The 17,396-nt window shown below is 47.4% G+C and overlaps 1 protein-coding gene across 1 annotated transcript in view; it reads right to left on the reverse strand.

The window, feature by feature from the left end:
- Positions 1-17,396, reverse strand: part of CACNA1I (calcium voltage-gated channel subunit alpha1 I) — a 116,542-nt gene that overhangs the window by 33,388 nt on the left and 65,758 nt on the right. Inside the window, exons 7-14 of the mRNA XM_034790613.1 lie at positions 16,809-17,115; positions 13,949-14,352; positions 5,481-5,632; positions 4,506-4,691; positions 3,633-3,750; positions 2,886-3,041; positions 2,467-2,557; positions 399-601 (exon numbers count right to left, since the gene is read on the reverse strand). Of these exons, the coding sequence (XP_034646504.1) occupies positions 399-601; positions 2,467-2,557; positions 2,886-3,041; positions 3,633-3,750; positions 4,506-4,691; positions 5,481-5,632; positions 13,949-14,352; positions 16,809-17,115 (1,617 nt within the window). The remainder of the gene's footprint in view (positions 1-398; positions 602-2,466; positions 2,558-2,885; positions 3,042-3,632; positions 3,751-4,505; positions 4,692-5,480; positions 5,633-13,948; positions 14,353-16,808; positions 17,116-17,396) is intronic.

Raw genomic sequence — 17,396 nt, forward strand, 5'->3', positions numbered from 1 at the left:
GGGCTCCAGAAACTTCTCCAGGTAGAGGACCTGTTAGGAGGACCTAATGGCAGAAGCTCTCCATGTGTTTTTTATGTTACCGAGGAGGCACCATAATTCCATGCTCTGTGCTCCAGAACTACAGTGGAGGGCTAAGAGGTCAATGCACATTTCATTCTTGAGGGAAGACTCCAGAGGAGATAACAAGGCAGTTTAATCCTACACCCAGTCAGGCGGAATATGGATTGAGAAATTGGAAATTGCGACCACCTTCGGCTAAATGGGGACAGGCAACAAGCTTCTGTTAGTAAGTTTCCAGTAGGGGTAGACCCCCAATGGAATTCCAAGATGGTGGCACTGAGACAACGGATCCCCTGGGTTTCAGAAGAAGTATGTTACTCATGGTTCTACTCACTCACCAGTGACCTCTGGTCGTAGGTCATTCTCCCTAGTGACATCACACTGCTCTTCCTGGAACCCAGGGCAATGAGGATCTGGTCTGGCTGCAGGGAATTCCGGGCGGAACTTGTGACCCCACCAGCTGCCACTGGCTGGTTGGAAGAAGGTAGGGTGGGGTCAAGGTGTCCATTTGGGGTCATGGGAATTGCACAGAGCCTGGGATCTGAGCAGAAAAACACAGAGAAAGAGAAAGAAAGAGAGAAAAAGACATTCCTTTCCCTTCTGCGGTTTCCTCCTCCACCATTCAGTGAATGTTTTAATGCTCAGTTTGTTTAGCCCTGTTAGAACCCAACACTGCTTCTTGGTGCCTTTTCGTTGTATGGAAAGGGTGGGTCAGGACAGTGATGGACTTGAGGCCATGGCCTCTCTCCCAAGCATTAGGTGCACTGATTCCTCAGAGTCCTTTGAACTACTACCTCTGCCTCTCAATGGCATACCTCTAGGAGGCGAAGTGGGGTGCAGAAAAACAAAAGTGATGATGCAACTTGTCTTTCTCTCTACCCACCCCCTAGCATCTTCTCTTCCTAGTCTCTTCTCCCTGCCCCTTTGGGCAGTGCTGGCAGCATTCCCTCTCTTCTGGCTTTGGAGGGGGAAGAGTGTTTCACACAACAGCTTTCACCTAGCTGAGTCCACTTACTCAGCCTCCTTCGCTCTAATGGACCCAGAGCAGGGAGTGTGCCTACAAGAGAGCTCTGATTAAGGCCAGGCAGTGCCAGTGGCGAGCCGATCAGATAGCTTTCCCTGCAGGCTCACGCTGCGAGGCTCTTGCCTGGGAGCATGTGAAGGAGACAGTGCCCCCATTTGCTAGAATTAGGGGGCAGTCATCCACACATTTGAAACAAATGCTATGACTGTGAGACCAGCAGCCATTGAATATTTTAGGCATGTTCCCTGTTTTTCTTAGATCCACTTGTTGGGCTGAGATACTGAGGGGCAGATTGAGACTCATTGGGGCCCAGATCCACCAAAACTTTGTGGCCTCCTTGGAAATCCTTTATCTTTCTCCAAATTCCCATGTACACACTACTCCTCCCAGTCTGCTTTGAATTCTCACTGACTCACTGCTGCACTGGGCTCCCTCTCTGCTCACAGACCCTAAGGATCTAGCAAACCTGCTTTAATTTGCTCCTGCGGGGTGCCAGGGAGAGGCACAGATGGGAGAAAGAAGAAATCAAAATATTCTTAATAATGTGATATGCTGCTCTTTTCTATTAGATTCATAGATATTAAGGCCAGAAGGAACCGTTTTGATTGACTAGTCTGACCTCCTGTATAACACAGGCCATCATAGGCGCCGACTTCCCCTCTGCCCGGTGAGTCCTTCTTCTCCAGCCCCGGAGCACCCATGCAGTTGGTGCTTATGCCAATGGTTAATTATCCTCACTGTTAGAAATGTGCCCCGTATTTCTAGTCTGAATTTGTCCACAGCTTTAGCTTCCACCCATTGGATTTCATTATGCCCTTTTCTGCTAGATTAAAGAGCCATCTACCATCAGAAATCTTTTCCCTCTGTACACGCTTGTGGACCATGATCAAGTCACCTCTTAACCTTCTCTTGGATAAACTAAATCATTTAGCTTCCTTCCTTTCTCACTGTGGGGCATGTTTTTTAGACCTCAAATCATTCTTGTCGCTCTTCTCTGAATCCTTTTCAATTTAAGTGTAGACACCAGAATTCCATCAATGGGCTCACCAACGCTGTATGCAGATGTAGTAATGCCTGATCCTACTTGATGCAATATCTCCTACCTGCTTCGCTAGCCAAGGATCACATTTGTTCTCTTAGCTTCAGCATTACAGAATTTTGCCATGGCTCTAATTTTTTGCAAGTGACTGCAAGCTGACAATGACTTTAAAACAAACAAAATTGCATAAAACTGCATTGCCATGAAAGTGCTTTAGGCAGGGCCAAAGCATTCTGGTCCCACCTTGGAAAGAGGAATGAGATTTTAGGGAGATTTGCACATTTACATTTTTCACCCAGCTGCTGGTAGAACAAGAGCAAACGAGGTGGGAGGATCCACTGACCTGAGCCATCCCGGCTGTCCAGGAATTTGTCAAATTCCTCCATGTTTGATGAACTCTGATCTTCGTCCGAGTACGACCGGTTGGCATCACCCTGGAATGGAAAAATCAAAGCAAAGGTCTGTGATTCATGAGCCCCCCAGGGGAAAGGATTCTGTTCCCTCTGATTGTCCATTGCCACAGATGCTTCAGAAATCCCTGTGTGGTCTGCAAGTGCTTAGTTGCTGAACTCCTGGCCCATGGAGGGGGACTGAGTCACCTTTGCAGGGCGCATAGGATGGGGTGGAAATTGTTAACCCCTCCTCCATATCAGTGGAGGAAAGGGAATGTCATAACTGGAATGTCATAACTTGGGATCCCCTCCTCGTCCCCTCAGGCCATCTCCCTCATCTGCACTTCACCTCCATGGAGTGGCAACTCACCTCAGCCTGGAAGCCCTCCACCAGGATAGCCACCAGCAGATTGAAGAGGACATAGTTGCCAAAGGTCATGAGGGCCACAAAGTAAAGGGATGCCCATGGTGAGGTGGAGGCCATGCCATTATACAGCACAACATTCCAGTCCTCCTGGGTCAGGATCTGCAAGACAGAAGAGAGGCAGCGTGAGCCCCTAGAGCAAAGTGAGAGTGAAAGGGATTACAGAGGAAGGAAGCTGCAATAATGAGCAGTGAGAGGAAAATCATCTGACCACCACATATGCCTATTGCAGAGTGAGGCTCCCCCATCTTCTCCCAACATCCCACCCCAGGTGTCTAATGATTGCCATCAGTGAACATGGTCCATCTCTCTCGCTGTCTCCATGGCAATAGCTCAAGAGACCTCAGGCGAAAGGGAAGAGACGAACACACACAAGCATAGTGTGCACGCTACGGCGACAACATTAAACACAGGAGTTGCCCCCACAGCTCTGACCTTTCTAACTACCGCATCCTTCCATTGCCTTGTTGCTCCTTGGAGGTCACAAAGATGTCAGCTGCTTGATTACAGTGTGTGCCTGTCATTCCTCTCTCAGCATCACATGCTGGAGCCTCGTGGGTGGGTTTTTGAGGCATCAGGAATGAGTGTAACATTCAATTGTACAAACCTACAACTAATTCCTGATCCAATTCACTTTGAGATCCCCCTCCGATCCCATTGTCTGGCCTGCCCATGGAAGCTGTGTGGACTCACCTGGAACACAGTGACGATGGCCCAGAGCAGGGAGTCGAAATTCTTCCGGTCAGGGACAGTGTCTCCGGTGTCTGTCCGGAGGCTGAATTTGCACCCAAAGATGTGCATTCCCAGGATGCTGTTGGGTGGGGAAGAGGAGACGGTGTCCAATTTAAATATCTCTGCCACCAAAATGAGCTTGTTAGAGCGGTTCCCCTTTTTTCTTTCACAATCCAACCTGCTGCCACTTGTTACCAGAGTAAGGGATATAAAAATATAGCTAACCCATCAAGACCTACCAATGAAGAAGGGCAAGACACTGATCAGCCTGCATCCCCTCATGTACCCTCTCCTTCCCCCTGCACCACCATAGGCAACAAGACCCCCAGCTTCTGGCTACTCCATCCAGTCCTGCCCCCACGGCCGCTATCTCCACCATTCTCTCTTGTTCCATTGCCTGTTTCCACCCACTTCTAGCTTATCTGCATTGTGTGCTGTGAAATATTGCCAGGTGCTCCACACCACAATTCTGTAATAGTTAGTGGAGGAGGGAGGGGGAAGGGAGGAGTCAGACTATTCCCTGCAGTGCACAGCAGGTCACTGACAGAATTCGCCCTTTCTAATGGAAATCCAGATCAGCACACTCCCTGGCTGGCAAAGTTTCTCCACCCCAAGAGCCAAGCCTCTACTTGTGAACGAACACCTGAGGGCCAGATCCTCGGCTGATACAGTCAATTTACACCAGCTGAGGATCTGTCTCTGAGAACTAACCAAGTTCCTCTTGACGTCTAAAGTAAAGACCTGGGCGGGTTGAGTCACAAAGAGATTGGCGCCAGGGTTTGTATATGCCCTGTGATGCCTCCTCAAATTGCGCTGAAGACAACACCTCCTCACCTGAATATAAAGATGAAGAGCATAAGGAGCATACAGAAGGTGGCCACATTGTCCATGGTCTTCATCAGCACCACCAGCTGGCGTCGCAGAGCAGGCATGAAACGCACGAGCTTCAGCACCCGCAGGAGGCGGAAAGTTCTCAGCACTGACAGCCCCCCATCTGACTGGCCAATGATCTCCCAAATGCTGTGGCCCAGAGACACAAAGGAGGAGAGAAAAAGTTGGACAAGGAGAGAAAAAGATGGAAAGGGACAAAGAAAGAGAGTGGTAGAAAACAGGACAGAGGTAGTGAGAGAGGGAGAGAGAACTCTTTCACCAATGCAGCATCTGTGCGTGTAAAAGAGAATCTGTGTGAACTGAGAGAGTGTAAAAGAGAGAATTCTATGTGAATCAAGTGTGTGTGTTGGTAGGGAGTGAGTGAGTGTGTGTGTGCACAAAAATCTATGTGTAAAAGGGAATCTGAATCAGGTGTGTGTATGCAGTGTACATTTTGTATGTATATGTCTGTAAAACTGCATTTCTTGCTGGGGAAAATTGAAGTGCTGCTCAGCTACTCAGGAGTTTTCAAATGCTGCATCATAAGGACCTAGGGTGGAAAGCTCCTTTATAGTACTTTGCACTTCTACAGCATTTTTCATCTAAGTATCTCAAAATGCTTTACATACACCAATTAATTAAGCCTCACAGGCTTCTAATGTAGATAACTATTATTATTCCCATTTTACAGAGGGGAAAACTGAGGCACAGAAAGATTATGTGACTTGCGCAAGGTCAGTGAGTCAGTATTTGAGCTGGGAATAAAATCTAGATCTCCTTATTCTTTGCCTTGTGCATTAACCATGCTTTCTCTCATATTTTAACTGATTAAAAAGCTGAAGCAGGTATGGCACAGCAACACAGTTCAGGCACTGATCTGCCTCTCTGTTTCTGCACCTCAATATCCCGAGCCTGGTCTCCCTATTTTGGGGTCATCACCTGATGATGACAATGATGCTGTCGAAGATGTTGTAGGGATTGCGGAGGTAATCAAAGAGGCCAAACGCGGCGAGTTTCAGGATCATCTCCAGGGCAAACATGCTGGTGAACACAACATTGCTGATCTCCAAGATGTTAGTCAGTTCTTCTGGCTGCAGGAGTGGCAAAAGCAAGGATCAGAATCGGGCAAAATCTGAAAACATCACCTCAGAACCAAAGGATACCTTTCTCGTACGACACAGGGTTGTGCATGGATGGGAGTCATGCGGGAAATGGGAAGGACGGTAGAGCTGATGACAGAGGGGTCCAATGGTGCCATCTTTGGGCTTTTCTATACTTAAAATGCTACAGTGACACAGCTGTGCCACTGTGGCATCTCAGTGTAGACACTACCTATACTGACAGGAGGGTTTTCCCATCGTATAGGAACTCCACCTCCCTGAGAGGTGGCAGCTAGCTTGACAGAAGAATTTGACCTAGTGCTGGGGGATTTAGGTCAGCTTAATTAAATGGCTCAAGGATGTGGATTTTTCCACAACGACCTAATTTTCTAGTGTAGACCAGATCTCAGTGTTCTCTTTCTCCTTTGTGTTTACACAGTCCCTCCCCAGCAAGTTCTCACCTCTACCTCCCAACCTTCTCCCTGCCCCCTTTCCTTTCTCTTTCTACACATCAGTCCTTTGGTCCCTTGTTTTCTCTCTTTTCTACCCCACTTTCCTCTCCCCCCTCTCTCCCTCCTTTTCCTTGCCAGAATTCATTTGCTGGGCCTGCTCTGGCAATCTTTTCTCATACCTTCCTTTTTGCAGTGGTCTAAGTAATTACCCAGGGGAATATCAGAGTGCATGAATAACGCATCAGCAATGAGGAGTAGCCTGTTAATGTCTAACAACAAGGGACAGAGAGAACAAGAGGGAATAAGAAACAGAGGGAAATGGACAATGAGGAAGAAAGAGGAAACTGGCGAGACAAAGGGAGAAATTCCCAAGAAACCAAACAGGGCAAATGTGTTGGTAAAAGGAAATAACTGGTCCAGTCCAGGATATTTGCATCTACTGAATCCGTGACACCTTTTGCCACAGGTAATTCAGCTTCTTCCAGCCAAAGGGTGGTGTGTGTGGGAGAGAGAGAAAGAGAGAGAGAGCTTTAATGACTCCATCAGTTGAACAAGCCTGAACAAATTCAATTACTCCTCCTTTTGTTTTCAGAATTAATGGATGTTTCTTTGCTGTGCTCAGTTCTTGGAGGCCCCTCTGACAAGGCTGGGAAGGGGTCCAGCCTGTTTGCTCAGGAATGATTAAGTGGATGTTTATATGGCTGGGGCTGAGCTGACACCATTGATGACAGATTCTTTCCATCCTCTCAGAAATGAGGTGGGGGGGGGAGGAGGCCTCCCCCCAGTTGATTATGATGGACTCACTTATATGTGTGAGAGTATACTGGCTCCCCTCACTGGCTGAGTTGGAACTCCACTAGGTTAGCCAGCAAGGGGAATGGAAATAAACATAAAAATGTCTGACACATTCCTGTCAGTAGGGGGCAGATTCTCTCTCTCTCTTTTGCTCTGTCACACATACTTCAATGAGACTTTAATGGCATGACAAGCAACCAAAGTGTCACCAACATGAAAGGAAAGTCAGACTCCTCATGTATATGTCAGTACAATCCATCCAGGGCCTGGTCTACGGGGGGGAGGGGGGAAGGAGGAGAGATCGATCTAAATTACACAACTTCAGCTACGTGAATAACGTAGCTGAAGTCGACATACTTAGATCGACTTACCGTGGTGTCTTCACCGCGGTGAGTCGTCTGCTGCCGCTCCCCCGTTGACTCTGCCTGCACCTCTTGCAGTGGTGGAGTACAGGAGTCGACGGGAGAGCACTCAGAGGTCGATTTATTGCGTCTAGACTAGATGCGATAAATCGACCCCCACTGGATTGATCGCTGCCTGCCGATCCGGCAGATAGTATAGACATACCCCAGGATAGGGTTACATATCTGAAGTCTGATTCCTGCCACGTTCCTGTCCCTTTCATCCCTAAAGGAGCAGCTCCCCTAGTCCAGTCCTAGAGGGAACTGACATGAGCAAGCCTAACACATTCTATCCACCAGGGGGCAGCAGCATTCATTCTCTAGTGTACACAGGTCCCCACACGTCGGGTGTCCATCACAGATCCACTTGGATAAGTTGGTCACGTGGCTAGCCTCTTTCTTCATGTGGGGCTGAGCTACCCATAAATGCCAGGTCATACTTCTGACATCACACAAGCTTAGTGACAGAGAGACTGCTGGCGCCCCCTGGTGGTGATAAGAGAGGACAGGCACTTGGGAAATTAGGGGAGCCCATCAGGAATGGAGATGGGGACTCCACCAAGGCCTAAGCAAACGTTCTCCACTGAAGTCAGCACTGCCCCATAGTGCTCCGTGTGGAGGAGACTCATTGATTCACCTTTTTTATTGATGATGACAATGGCAGGGTTACTATCCTTTTAAAGGAAGGGTGCTTAAATTAAGAAGATAATGGAGTCTCCTCCCTTCCCCACAGGCTGTATCAGCAGTACATTGGGGGAAGGGGTGCTCACACGCACACACACAGTAATCCAGTTCTGGTTCTTTCCCTCCTGCCTCCTCCCACGGGCTACACCTAGAGTCCATTCCAGGAGGCATAAGAATCCAACTCTGATTGTTCTTATCCCAAGTAAATGAATGGACTGGAGCCTGCTCCCAAGTCACTGTACCCTCCATGTCCTTTTCTAACTGAACTTTCAGTCCAATTGCTGAAGCCACCCCAACCATATTCTTTATGAAATATGCTTATGATATGAATATGACACAACAGATATACTTTATGCATGATGGCTCATGTAAGGTATCATTGGAAAAGTTGTACTTGTGGCACCTTAGAGACTAACCAATTTATTAGAGAATAAGCTTTCGTGGACTACATCCCACTTCTTCGGATGCATACAGATGATGACAATGGCAGGGTTACTATCCTTTTAAAGGAAGGGTGCTTAAATTAAGAAGATAATGGAGTCACCATTTGTATGCATCCGAAGAAGTGGGCTGTATTCCACGAAAGCTTATGCTCTAATAAATTTGTTAGTCTCTACGGTGCCACAAGTACTCCTGTTCTTTTTGCGGATACAGACTAACACGGCTGCTACTCTGAAACCTGTCATTGGAAAAGTTATCATTTACTGAATGCAATTATCCAATTTGTATGCTTGTATCATTTCTGTATCTGAAGCTAGGAATATTGACTATGTATCTATATTTCAAATATGTTATTGTGGGTGACGCCCCCTGCTAACACTTCAGGTATAACAATGAAAAAGCCGGACAGTGCTCATGGCCCATCAGCAAGAGACAATGGACTGTAAAAGAGCTTAGTCTTTCTGTGAACCTGTGGGGCAGCCTGTGAAGAATGGCTACAGGGGCCTTACAGAGTCATGTGACCATGTCATCTGATACTGGAACCCATCTTGAATTCTGTACTTTTCCACAAGAAGCTGGGGGTGGGGGGTGGTCAAACTAGGACTCCCGCTTTATGCAAATCATATTTAAGGGCCGGGAGTGAGGTAATCCAGGTCATCAGTTCTCCCCTGCTGCCCTACCCAAGATGACTGCTGGAAACAACTAAGACTGAACTGCGGGAAAAAACTGGACCCAGGCTGGAAGGGCGTCTGGTCTGTCAAGAAGATTATTAGAACCACATTTAGGGTGAGAACTTACATGTAAGCAGCTTCTTTAGTGTATTAAGCTTAGTTTGCATGCTCTGTTTTATTTTCTTAGCAATATGCCTTTTTCTGTCTGCTACCCCCTTGACTACTTAAAATACACCTGTTATAGTTAATACTTTTATTTCTGGTTTATAATATAACCCAGTTTATGTGATTTCTAACTGGGGGATGAGGAGTTGTGCATACCCTCCTCCACATTGAGGGAAAAGGCGAATTTCATATAATTTTGGGTTTGTATTCCAAGGGGGGGTGGACATCTGGGGGCTGTGGCAAGCCCCTTAAACTGAGCCTTCCCAGAGCGTATCTCTGTCTCTCTGTGCAGCTGGGTGTGGCCCTGCCTGTGTGCTTGGCTGGAAAAGGCTGGGGAGCCAAGACCAGGTAAAAGGGGGCCCAGGGTGGCAGAACAGTCTGACTCAGTGGCGTCCCAGCACACTAGGTGACATCCCAAGGGGTGCAACCCATCACAACCATACCCTCCATGTCCTTTTCTAACTGAGCTTTCATTCCAGTTACTGAAGCCACCCCCCCACCCCAACCATCTGTGTGCCTGTACCACATTTGACACATGCTGACCAAAACCACTTCTTCACTCAACCCTTTCTCTTCTCAGCACCTCTACCTTTCCCCTTCTTCACTAGGACCTGGCTTTGATTTCATTCTGGCTGGGGGAAGAAATTGCAGGCTCTCCCCATGCCACAGAATTTTATACACTGCCAGTTTCTCTAAAATCAAAATAAAAGGGGGGGAGGCTCAATTTCCATCCATAATTATATTTGAATAACAAAACAGGTCCTGAAAAACTAGGGAGAGAAAAAAAGAGAGAGTACAGGGAGGAGAGAGATGAAGATAACCTCAAAGCCAGGAAGTAATGACACTAGCAGGGAATGAGAGGCCCATATGCTAAACAGAGACACCAATTTCAGCATGAATCAAATGACTATGTCAATGCAGATGAAGAATGTAAAAATACGACAGGGTATAATGGTGGATTAGCCTTCTCTCTGCTGTCCACGCATCTGCTCTCTCGCTGTCTTGTAGGGCGCAACTGATGTTTTAAAAGTCATGCTTGCATCTCTCTTAAGGAAAAGGTCACCTGTTCTCTCCAGCCCTCCTCCCCTCCCTGACGTCTGTTTCTCTAGTGAAGCCCACACCTGTTAATCTTTTTCTAAGGGCCATCACTCACCTCCTTCCCCCAAGCATTCTTCCCAGAGAGAGGGTTAGGAACGGAAAGGGGGGGGGGGAGAACAGGAAGGGGGAGATAAGGGGAGAAAAGGAAAGAGGAAAAAACAAAACAGTTCCATACCGCCAAAAAAAGGAAGAAGGAGAGATGGTGAAGGAATAGGAGAGAAAAGAGCGAGGACAGAAAAGAAAGAGTGATACAGAGAAAGATTAAAGAAATAGTGGGAAAAGAAAAAAGAAAAGGAGATAAAGGGAGGGAGAGGAGCCAGCTGGATCCATGAGGCCTGAGGCAACACACTCCTAGAGCAAAGACAGACCCTGCATTGCAGCTATTTCTGGAGAGACAGATAATTAGCTAGAGTGAAAAGAACCATTAGCATTGAGCCCAAGGTGCTGTTGATGGGGCTAGAGGCCCTCATCCTCTAAGAGAGTTTCCAACACATCTGGGACTAGCAATACCATCATGGGTTTTCAGCTTAACTGTGACTGACAGCGGACACAGCTGATGGCTGGGGCAGAGTGTGTGTGTGTGGGGAGCTTCTCTCTGGTAGAGGAAGGGTAATCTTGATGGAGTGGGGAGGCTGAAAGGAAGCTAGTCACTCTTCTTTCGGCTGCTCAATCACTCTCCTTCTGGCTGCTCCCACACAAATAACCACAACCAACTGATTAACGCAGGGTTGTAGAAAACTGCTTTGGATCAAATAAATAGCAGCCTGCCATTTTTTCCCCACTACTTTTTGGGGGGTTTAACAAAAACATAGTTCCACTTTCCTTTTTGAGTCATTTCCAGGCTTCCTGGCTCTTTCCAGAGTCAGAAAAACAGACAAAGCCATGAGGAAAGGTCTGCAATTCACCATCTCTTGCCTAGCCAGAAGCAGGGAGTATCAGAAATCTCCCCAGCGCAGAAGCCTGTTTTCTCTGTCTCACACACACGATTGCCAGACCAGAGAACGCACAAGTATCACGACTGAGCATTGAGGAGAAACACTTAAACTGAACTTTTCCTAAGTTGGAAGTGTTGGGGCCCAAGTTGGGGAAGGGGAAGGAAGCAGTCAGATGTGAATGGGGGGGCGGGTCATGGTTCGGGTCACTTTTTCTTGTATCAGAACTAGTTTTTCTATCCTGAATCTGGATTTCTTTCCAAATCCATGAAACTATCTGATTCAGATTCCCACAGCAATGAACCCTCTCTCCCTACTAGGATTAAGCAGATGTGTGAAACAATGTAGTCCACTTCTATGCTGAGGGAAGCTGATTTCATTTGGAGCCTCCCCCAGTGATCAGATGATGGAGCTGGGATGAAGGAGAGCAGCTGTTTGGTCTTGACTTCCCCACCACACACACACACACTTCCTTACTTGAACAAAGGAATTGCTATCCTGGATAAGACCCTAGGGTCCATCTAGTCCAATATTCTCTCTCTGACTGGGACCAGCACTAGATGCTTCAGAAGGAGGTGCAAGAACACTTGTAATGTATCAGATGACCTGTCCATACAGGGAATTTCTCCCCCCAGGTCTAAATTGGCAACTATGCCGAAATCTTACTGGGGTGATTCTCTGTGGGATCGTAAGACCAGCCCCATATATCAGTACTCAGATATCAGAGTGATAAGTACCTTATAAATATATAAGAGATTTCTCTAGTCTGGTCATATTTGTAAATTACATCAAAGTAAGCTAACAGTAACTGGAGAATCATAGAAATTAGAGATGGAAAATACCGATTTGGTCACATGTAGTCCAATCTCCATCCCACATCCAAATCATGACTTCACAATTCTTTGTCTCGGTCCACTTTTAGACAATTTAGGTGATGGGGTCTCTATCAGTACCCGGGGCAGATCAGTCAATAGCTTAATAAATCTCACTTCAGGAAGGTATTATTAATAGTATTTATTATTTATATTATGGTAACACCCATTGTGCTGCGTGCTGTAACAATACATAGGAAGATATGGCCCTGAAGAGCTTATAACCCAAGAATCTGAGAAAGAATTCTTTATCTCCACCTCAGATTTTCTTTTTTGCTAAATTTCATTCCGTTGCTCCTAGTCATACCCCCTCCAATGACCCTGAACAATTCCTCTCCCTGATTGGTGTTTACATCCTTTGAACACTTGTGGCCAGTGATCATGTTGTCCTGAGCCTCACCCCTTAGTCATAGTTTAGCTAAGTGATACAGATTTAGCTCTTTTAATCTTTTCTCATGATTCAGTCCCTCCAGTCTCCTAGTAATTTGTATTGCTCGCCTCTGAGCTCCCTGCAGCTCAACAGCATTGTTCTGGTACTGAGGTGCCCAGAGCAGTTTTTACTCTGGGATCAAACTGTGGCTACTCCTACTCCTATCAGAGACTGCCTAGGGTAGGAAACACAGTCTAGTGGATAGGGTATTAGACGAGGACTGAGGAGCCTTGGAGGTCAATTCATGGCTCAGCCAGAGACTTCCTGTGTGGCTTTGGGCAGGGGACTTAAGTGCCTCAGTTCCCCATCTGTAAGGGGATGATAACCCTTTTCTACCTCACAGGGGTGCTGTTAGGACAAAATCCATTAATGACTGTGAGGTGCTTGGAGACCTCTAGTGATGACAGCTATATACGTACCTAGATAGATACTTGCTTTCCATGTCATGATCCACCTGTTAATTGATGCTGCCAGACCTACAGAGGGGCTCAGGCCCCCCCAAAGGGAATGGGAAGATTCTTGGTTGTAGTAACCACAAGACTCACCAGCTTTCCTCAGTCCTTCTCCAGAGATAGACTGTGCTTGTGCATCTCTTAATTAAACTGGAAAGTCTAGCTAGCTGGTGGATTTGAATTCAGATGTTGGTGAAGTCTCTGTGACATCCCTAGAGACCATATTAAACTAAACTAAACAGACTACGGATTCAGTCAGCTAATGAAGAGAGAAATGAGGCAGAGAGATGGGGGAGTGGAAAAGATAAGGGAAAAGATAGGGATAAAGGAGACAAGGAGAGAAAGAAAAGTAGGGGATGAAACAGATCAGGGAGGGAGAAACAGAAGGAACAAAAGGAGATGAAAGGAAAAAAGATGGCCATGGCCAACATGACTGAGTGCAGAAACAGGCACAGGATAGCCCCTGCACGGTCCTTACTCCATCTCAAACCCAGGATGGGACCCCATGTGCGATCACGTGTCCAAATTGTTTTCTCTCCACCTCTGCTAGGTTGTAAGCTCCTCGGGGCAGGGTCCATGTCTCCTTAAGAGATTTATACAACATCGAGCGCACTGTTGGCACTCAATAAACAATAACAACAGAAGGGAGAGGAGAGATTTAATGTCAAGAGGAAGTGACCGAGGAGCCTCTCCTCAGGTCCTCACTGGGTCATTCAACTTTGGATGCTGCCCAAGGAGACCCACCACTGGATGCAGCTCAGGTCTAGACCATGTGGTTTGGCAGGCCCATGCTGCCTGATTCTACCCCAGGCAACCCACAGTGCTAGAGCCACCGTCCCCCCACCTTCTAAGTTGCTGGATATTCTTGTAGCTGACAGGGTTTAAGGTGCCCACTTCCCCACAAGGTGTGTTACCTGTTCATGGTGCTCAATGCCCATGCTGATGGTGTTTACTAGGATGGCTATCATGATCCCACGGTTGAAATACTTGCTGTCCACAATCCCCCTTAGTTTGACTCTCACTTCTCGCCACAGGTCACCACAGAGCCTCAGCCATCCGCCCTCTTCCCCCTCCTCTTCCTCTTTCTCCAGATCTGAGGCACCCTCGCTTCCTCTTCTTCCTTCTCCTTGCTCTTCGTCGGCCCCTCCTTCCTCCTGGTCCGAATCAGCACTGTCCAGGATGGAGAGCCTCCGGGCTGCCTCACGCTGCACCCTGTGACATCTGGGGCAGTTGTTGGGGTCAGAGGTCAGGGTCACAGCAATGGGCTGGACGAGGGCATGAGGAGTGTATTTGAGAGAGTTGTGTTTCCGGCAATGCCCTGGGGAAAGAAATCATTACAGTTAAAGGAACAGGGCTCAATTTTCAAATCAGGCCTACAAATCAGTGCACCATTTGGATGCTTAAATAGCAAGAAGGCACCGAAAGTGGAAAGCCAGGCTTTTTAACAGCGAGGGTGATTAAAGACTGGAACAGCTTATCAAGGGAAGTGGTAAATTCATCATCATTTGGAGTCTTTAAATTGAGATTGGATGCCTCTGTAAAACATACACTCTAGTTCAGCCACAAGTGATTAGGCTCAACACTATTCACTCACACCGTAGGGAAGAATTATTTCCTCCGCTGCATGAATCAGTGGGTGAAATTCTGTGGCCTGTGTCACACAGGATATTGGACGAAATGATCACAGTGATCCCTTCTGGCCTTAAAGTCAATGAGAGCATATGAAGCGCCTAAAGGCAGAACTGGGCCCCCTGATTTAGGAACCCACGCTTTGACAGCATCTTAAAGAGCCAGAAGAGTGACTTTGAAAATGGCATTTCTTTATACAGTAACTCCTCATTTAAAGTCGTCCCGGTTAACGTTGTTTCGTTGCTGATCAATTAGAGAACATGCTCGTTTAAAGTTGCGCAATGCTCCCTTATAACGTTGTTTGGTAGCTGCCTGCTTTGTCCACTGCTTGCAGGAAAAGCAGCCCGTTGCAGCTAGCTGGTGGGGGCTTGTAACCAGGGTGGACCAGCAGCCCCCCTATCAGCTCCCCGCTCCCCTAAGTTCCCTGTGCAGCAGCCGCCCAGCAGGCTATCAATTGCTGGGCGCTTCAGCTGTCCCTCCCCCCACTGCCGTGTGTTGCTCCTGCCCTCTGCCTTGGAGCTGCTCCTGGGAGCCTCCTGCTTGCTGTGCAGTGGTGGGGAGGGGGAAGAGGGGGGTTAATGTCAGGGTGTCCCCCTTCCTGCAGCTCCTGCCCTCCGCTCCTTTACCCCATCTCCACAGAGCAGGGGAGGACAGGACAGGACTCAGGATGGAGGGAGCTTGCTGGCAGCAGCTGCTGTCTCAACTTGCTGATCTACTTAAAAAGGCAGTGTATTTAGAGTGGGGTCAGCATACTTAAAGGGGCAATACACGTCTCTCTCTCACACACACACCCCGGTGTGTGTCTCTGTCTGCCATGCTGTCTCCCCTCCCTCCATTCGTGCTGCCTTGTAGAGTGTGAGGCTACATTAACAACAATGTGTTAACCCTTGAGGGCTCAGCCCAATGCTAGTTCATCATTTAGCAGTAAGGCATTCCCTGGGAAATATCCTACCCTCTTCCTCCACCATCTCAACCAAGCTTCACAATCATCATTGCTATGTACAGTATTAAATTGTTTGTTTAAAACTTATACTGTGTATATGTGTGTGTGTATATGTAGTCGTTTGCCTGGTGAAAAAAATTTCCCTGGAACCTAACCCCCCCTATTTACATTAATTCTTATGGGGAAATTGGATTCACTTAACATCATTTCGCTTAAAGTCGCATTTTTCAGGAACATAACTACAATGTTAAGTGAGGAGTTACTGTACACAACACTGTGTGTATAAGATCAGATTTGTTGGCTTTAGTGACCTAACTAATTTTTTATTCCTTTTTCCTCCTGTTAGCTCTGGAGAGCCAACACAGCTATGCAAGAGTGAGGCAGAGTCCAGTGGTACAACAAATTGCCAGTTGCAGAAACTTTATTATTGGTGAACAGGCGCAAAAGTGGAAGGCTGAGCCTGCAAGCCTGGCAGTTAGAAATTCTATCTGTTCACTCGTAAAGTGAATTCACTTGATACCGAAGCCTTTGAGACAATTAACATAGAACCCATAAAGCCACTTTCAATGTCACTCTTCAGACTAGAACTGCAATTTAAATTATACAATTGTACCTCACGTCTAATTTTACACATTCAAAAAATGTCTCCACTGGCCCTTAAAAAAATTACGCTGTCCCCCTCGCCCCAACTCTGCCAATATGCCTCAAAACTGTGTACTTCAGCATTCCTTTCTATTCTGGTCCTGGGACACCCCCCACCATTGCACTGCCAAAACACCTCAACCCTGATCTGCAGTATCTTTGTTCATTAATCTTGAGGTCCCACAGGGTCTGCTTAAGCAGCTCAATTCCCCTCTCTCCCACTCTGCTAATGCACTTAACCCAATTTGCAATACCCTCTGCTATTCCAGACCTGGAACCCTTTACAACAACCTGTTGATATCTCCCAATCCTACCATTCAGCAGCCCCTGGAATGCTAGATCTGGCTTTCCCACACAATTCCTGCCAGCAACACCTACTGCTTTTCCGATGCATTGCCTGCCTCCCCCATGCTGCTGTCCAATTCCTAGTGCCTAATATTAATTCTGAACTCTGTGCTTTTGGGGCACATGCCCTTTGCAAGGCTGGTACATGGTGAAGTTCCCAGCTGCTGTTTCACTTCCTCTACTGACATTCCCAGCTTTGCCCGTGGGATTCTTACTATAGTGTCTCTGTCCTTTCCCATTCACACCGAGCTTGGCACTGCCTGGCTCCATCCGGCCCTGGCGTCGGTCCTGCAGGGTGTTGTAGAGGCTAAGTGTGCGACGCTTGGCTTTGCGCACGATGTGGCAGACGTACTGGAAGATCTCCTCGTAGCAGTCTCCTGGTTCGGTGTAGCTGGCTACGGTGCTGGAGGACAAGTACCGCGCTCGCTGTTCCTGCATCAGCTGGTGCTCCCGCTGCTTGGTCTCAGAGAACTGAGTGGCTATGACCACCAGGCACAGGTTGATCATGAAGAAGGAGCCCACCTACAGCCGATGAAGGAAGAGGAAAAAAGTGAGAGAGGGAGGGAGAGAAAAAGCATGGGGCAAAGAGAAAGAAAGTAGGGAAAAGAAAGGGGAAGGGGAAAATAAAACAGGACAAAGAGAGAAGGAAAAAGTAGAGATAGGTGAGATTCTGCACAAGAAGGTGGGACTTCAGTCCTCAAAGGAAAACTTGCCTGGCTCACCTTGTTTCTGAGGACAACTCCCTTGATGTGATTTTCACCATGTGGCCCAGTGGCTTGCGCACTGGGCTGGGAGTCAGGAGA

The sequence above is a fragment of the Trachemys scripta genome, chromosome 1 (genome assembly GCF_013100865.1).
Source record: "Trachemys scripta elegans isolate TJP31775 chromosome 1, CAS_Tse_1.0, whole genome shotgun sequence".
Taxonomy (NCBI): domain Eukaryota; kingdom Metazoa; phylum Chordata; order Testudines; family Emydidae; genus Trachemys; species Trachemys scripta.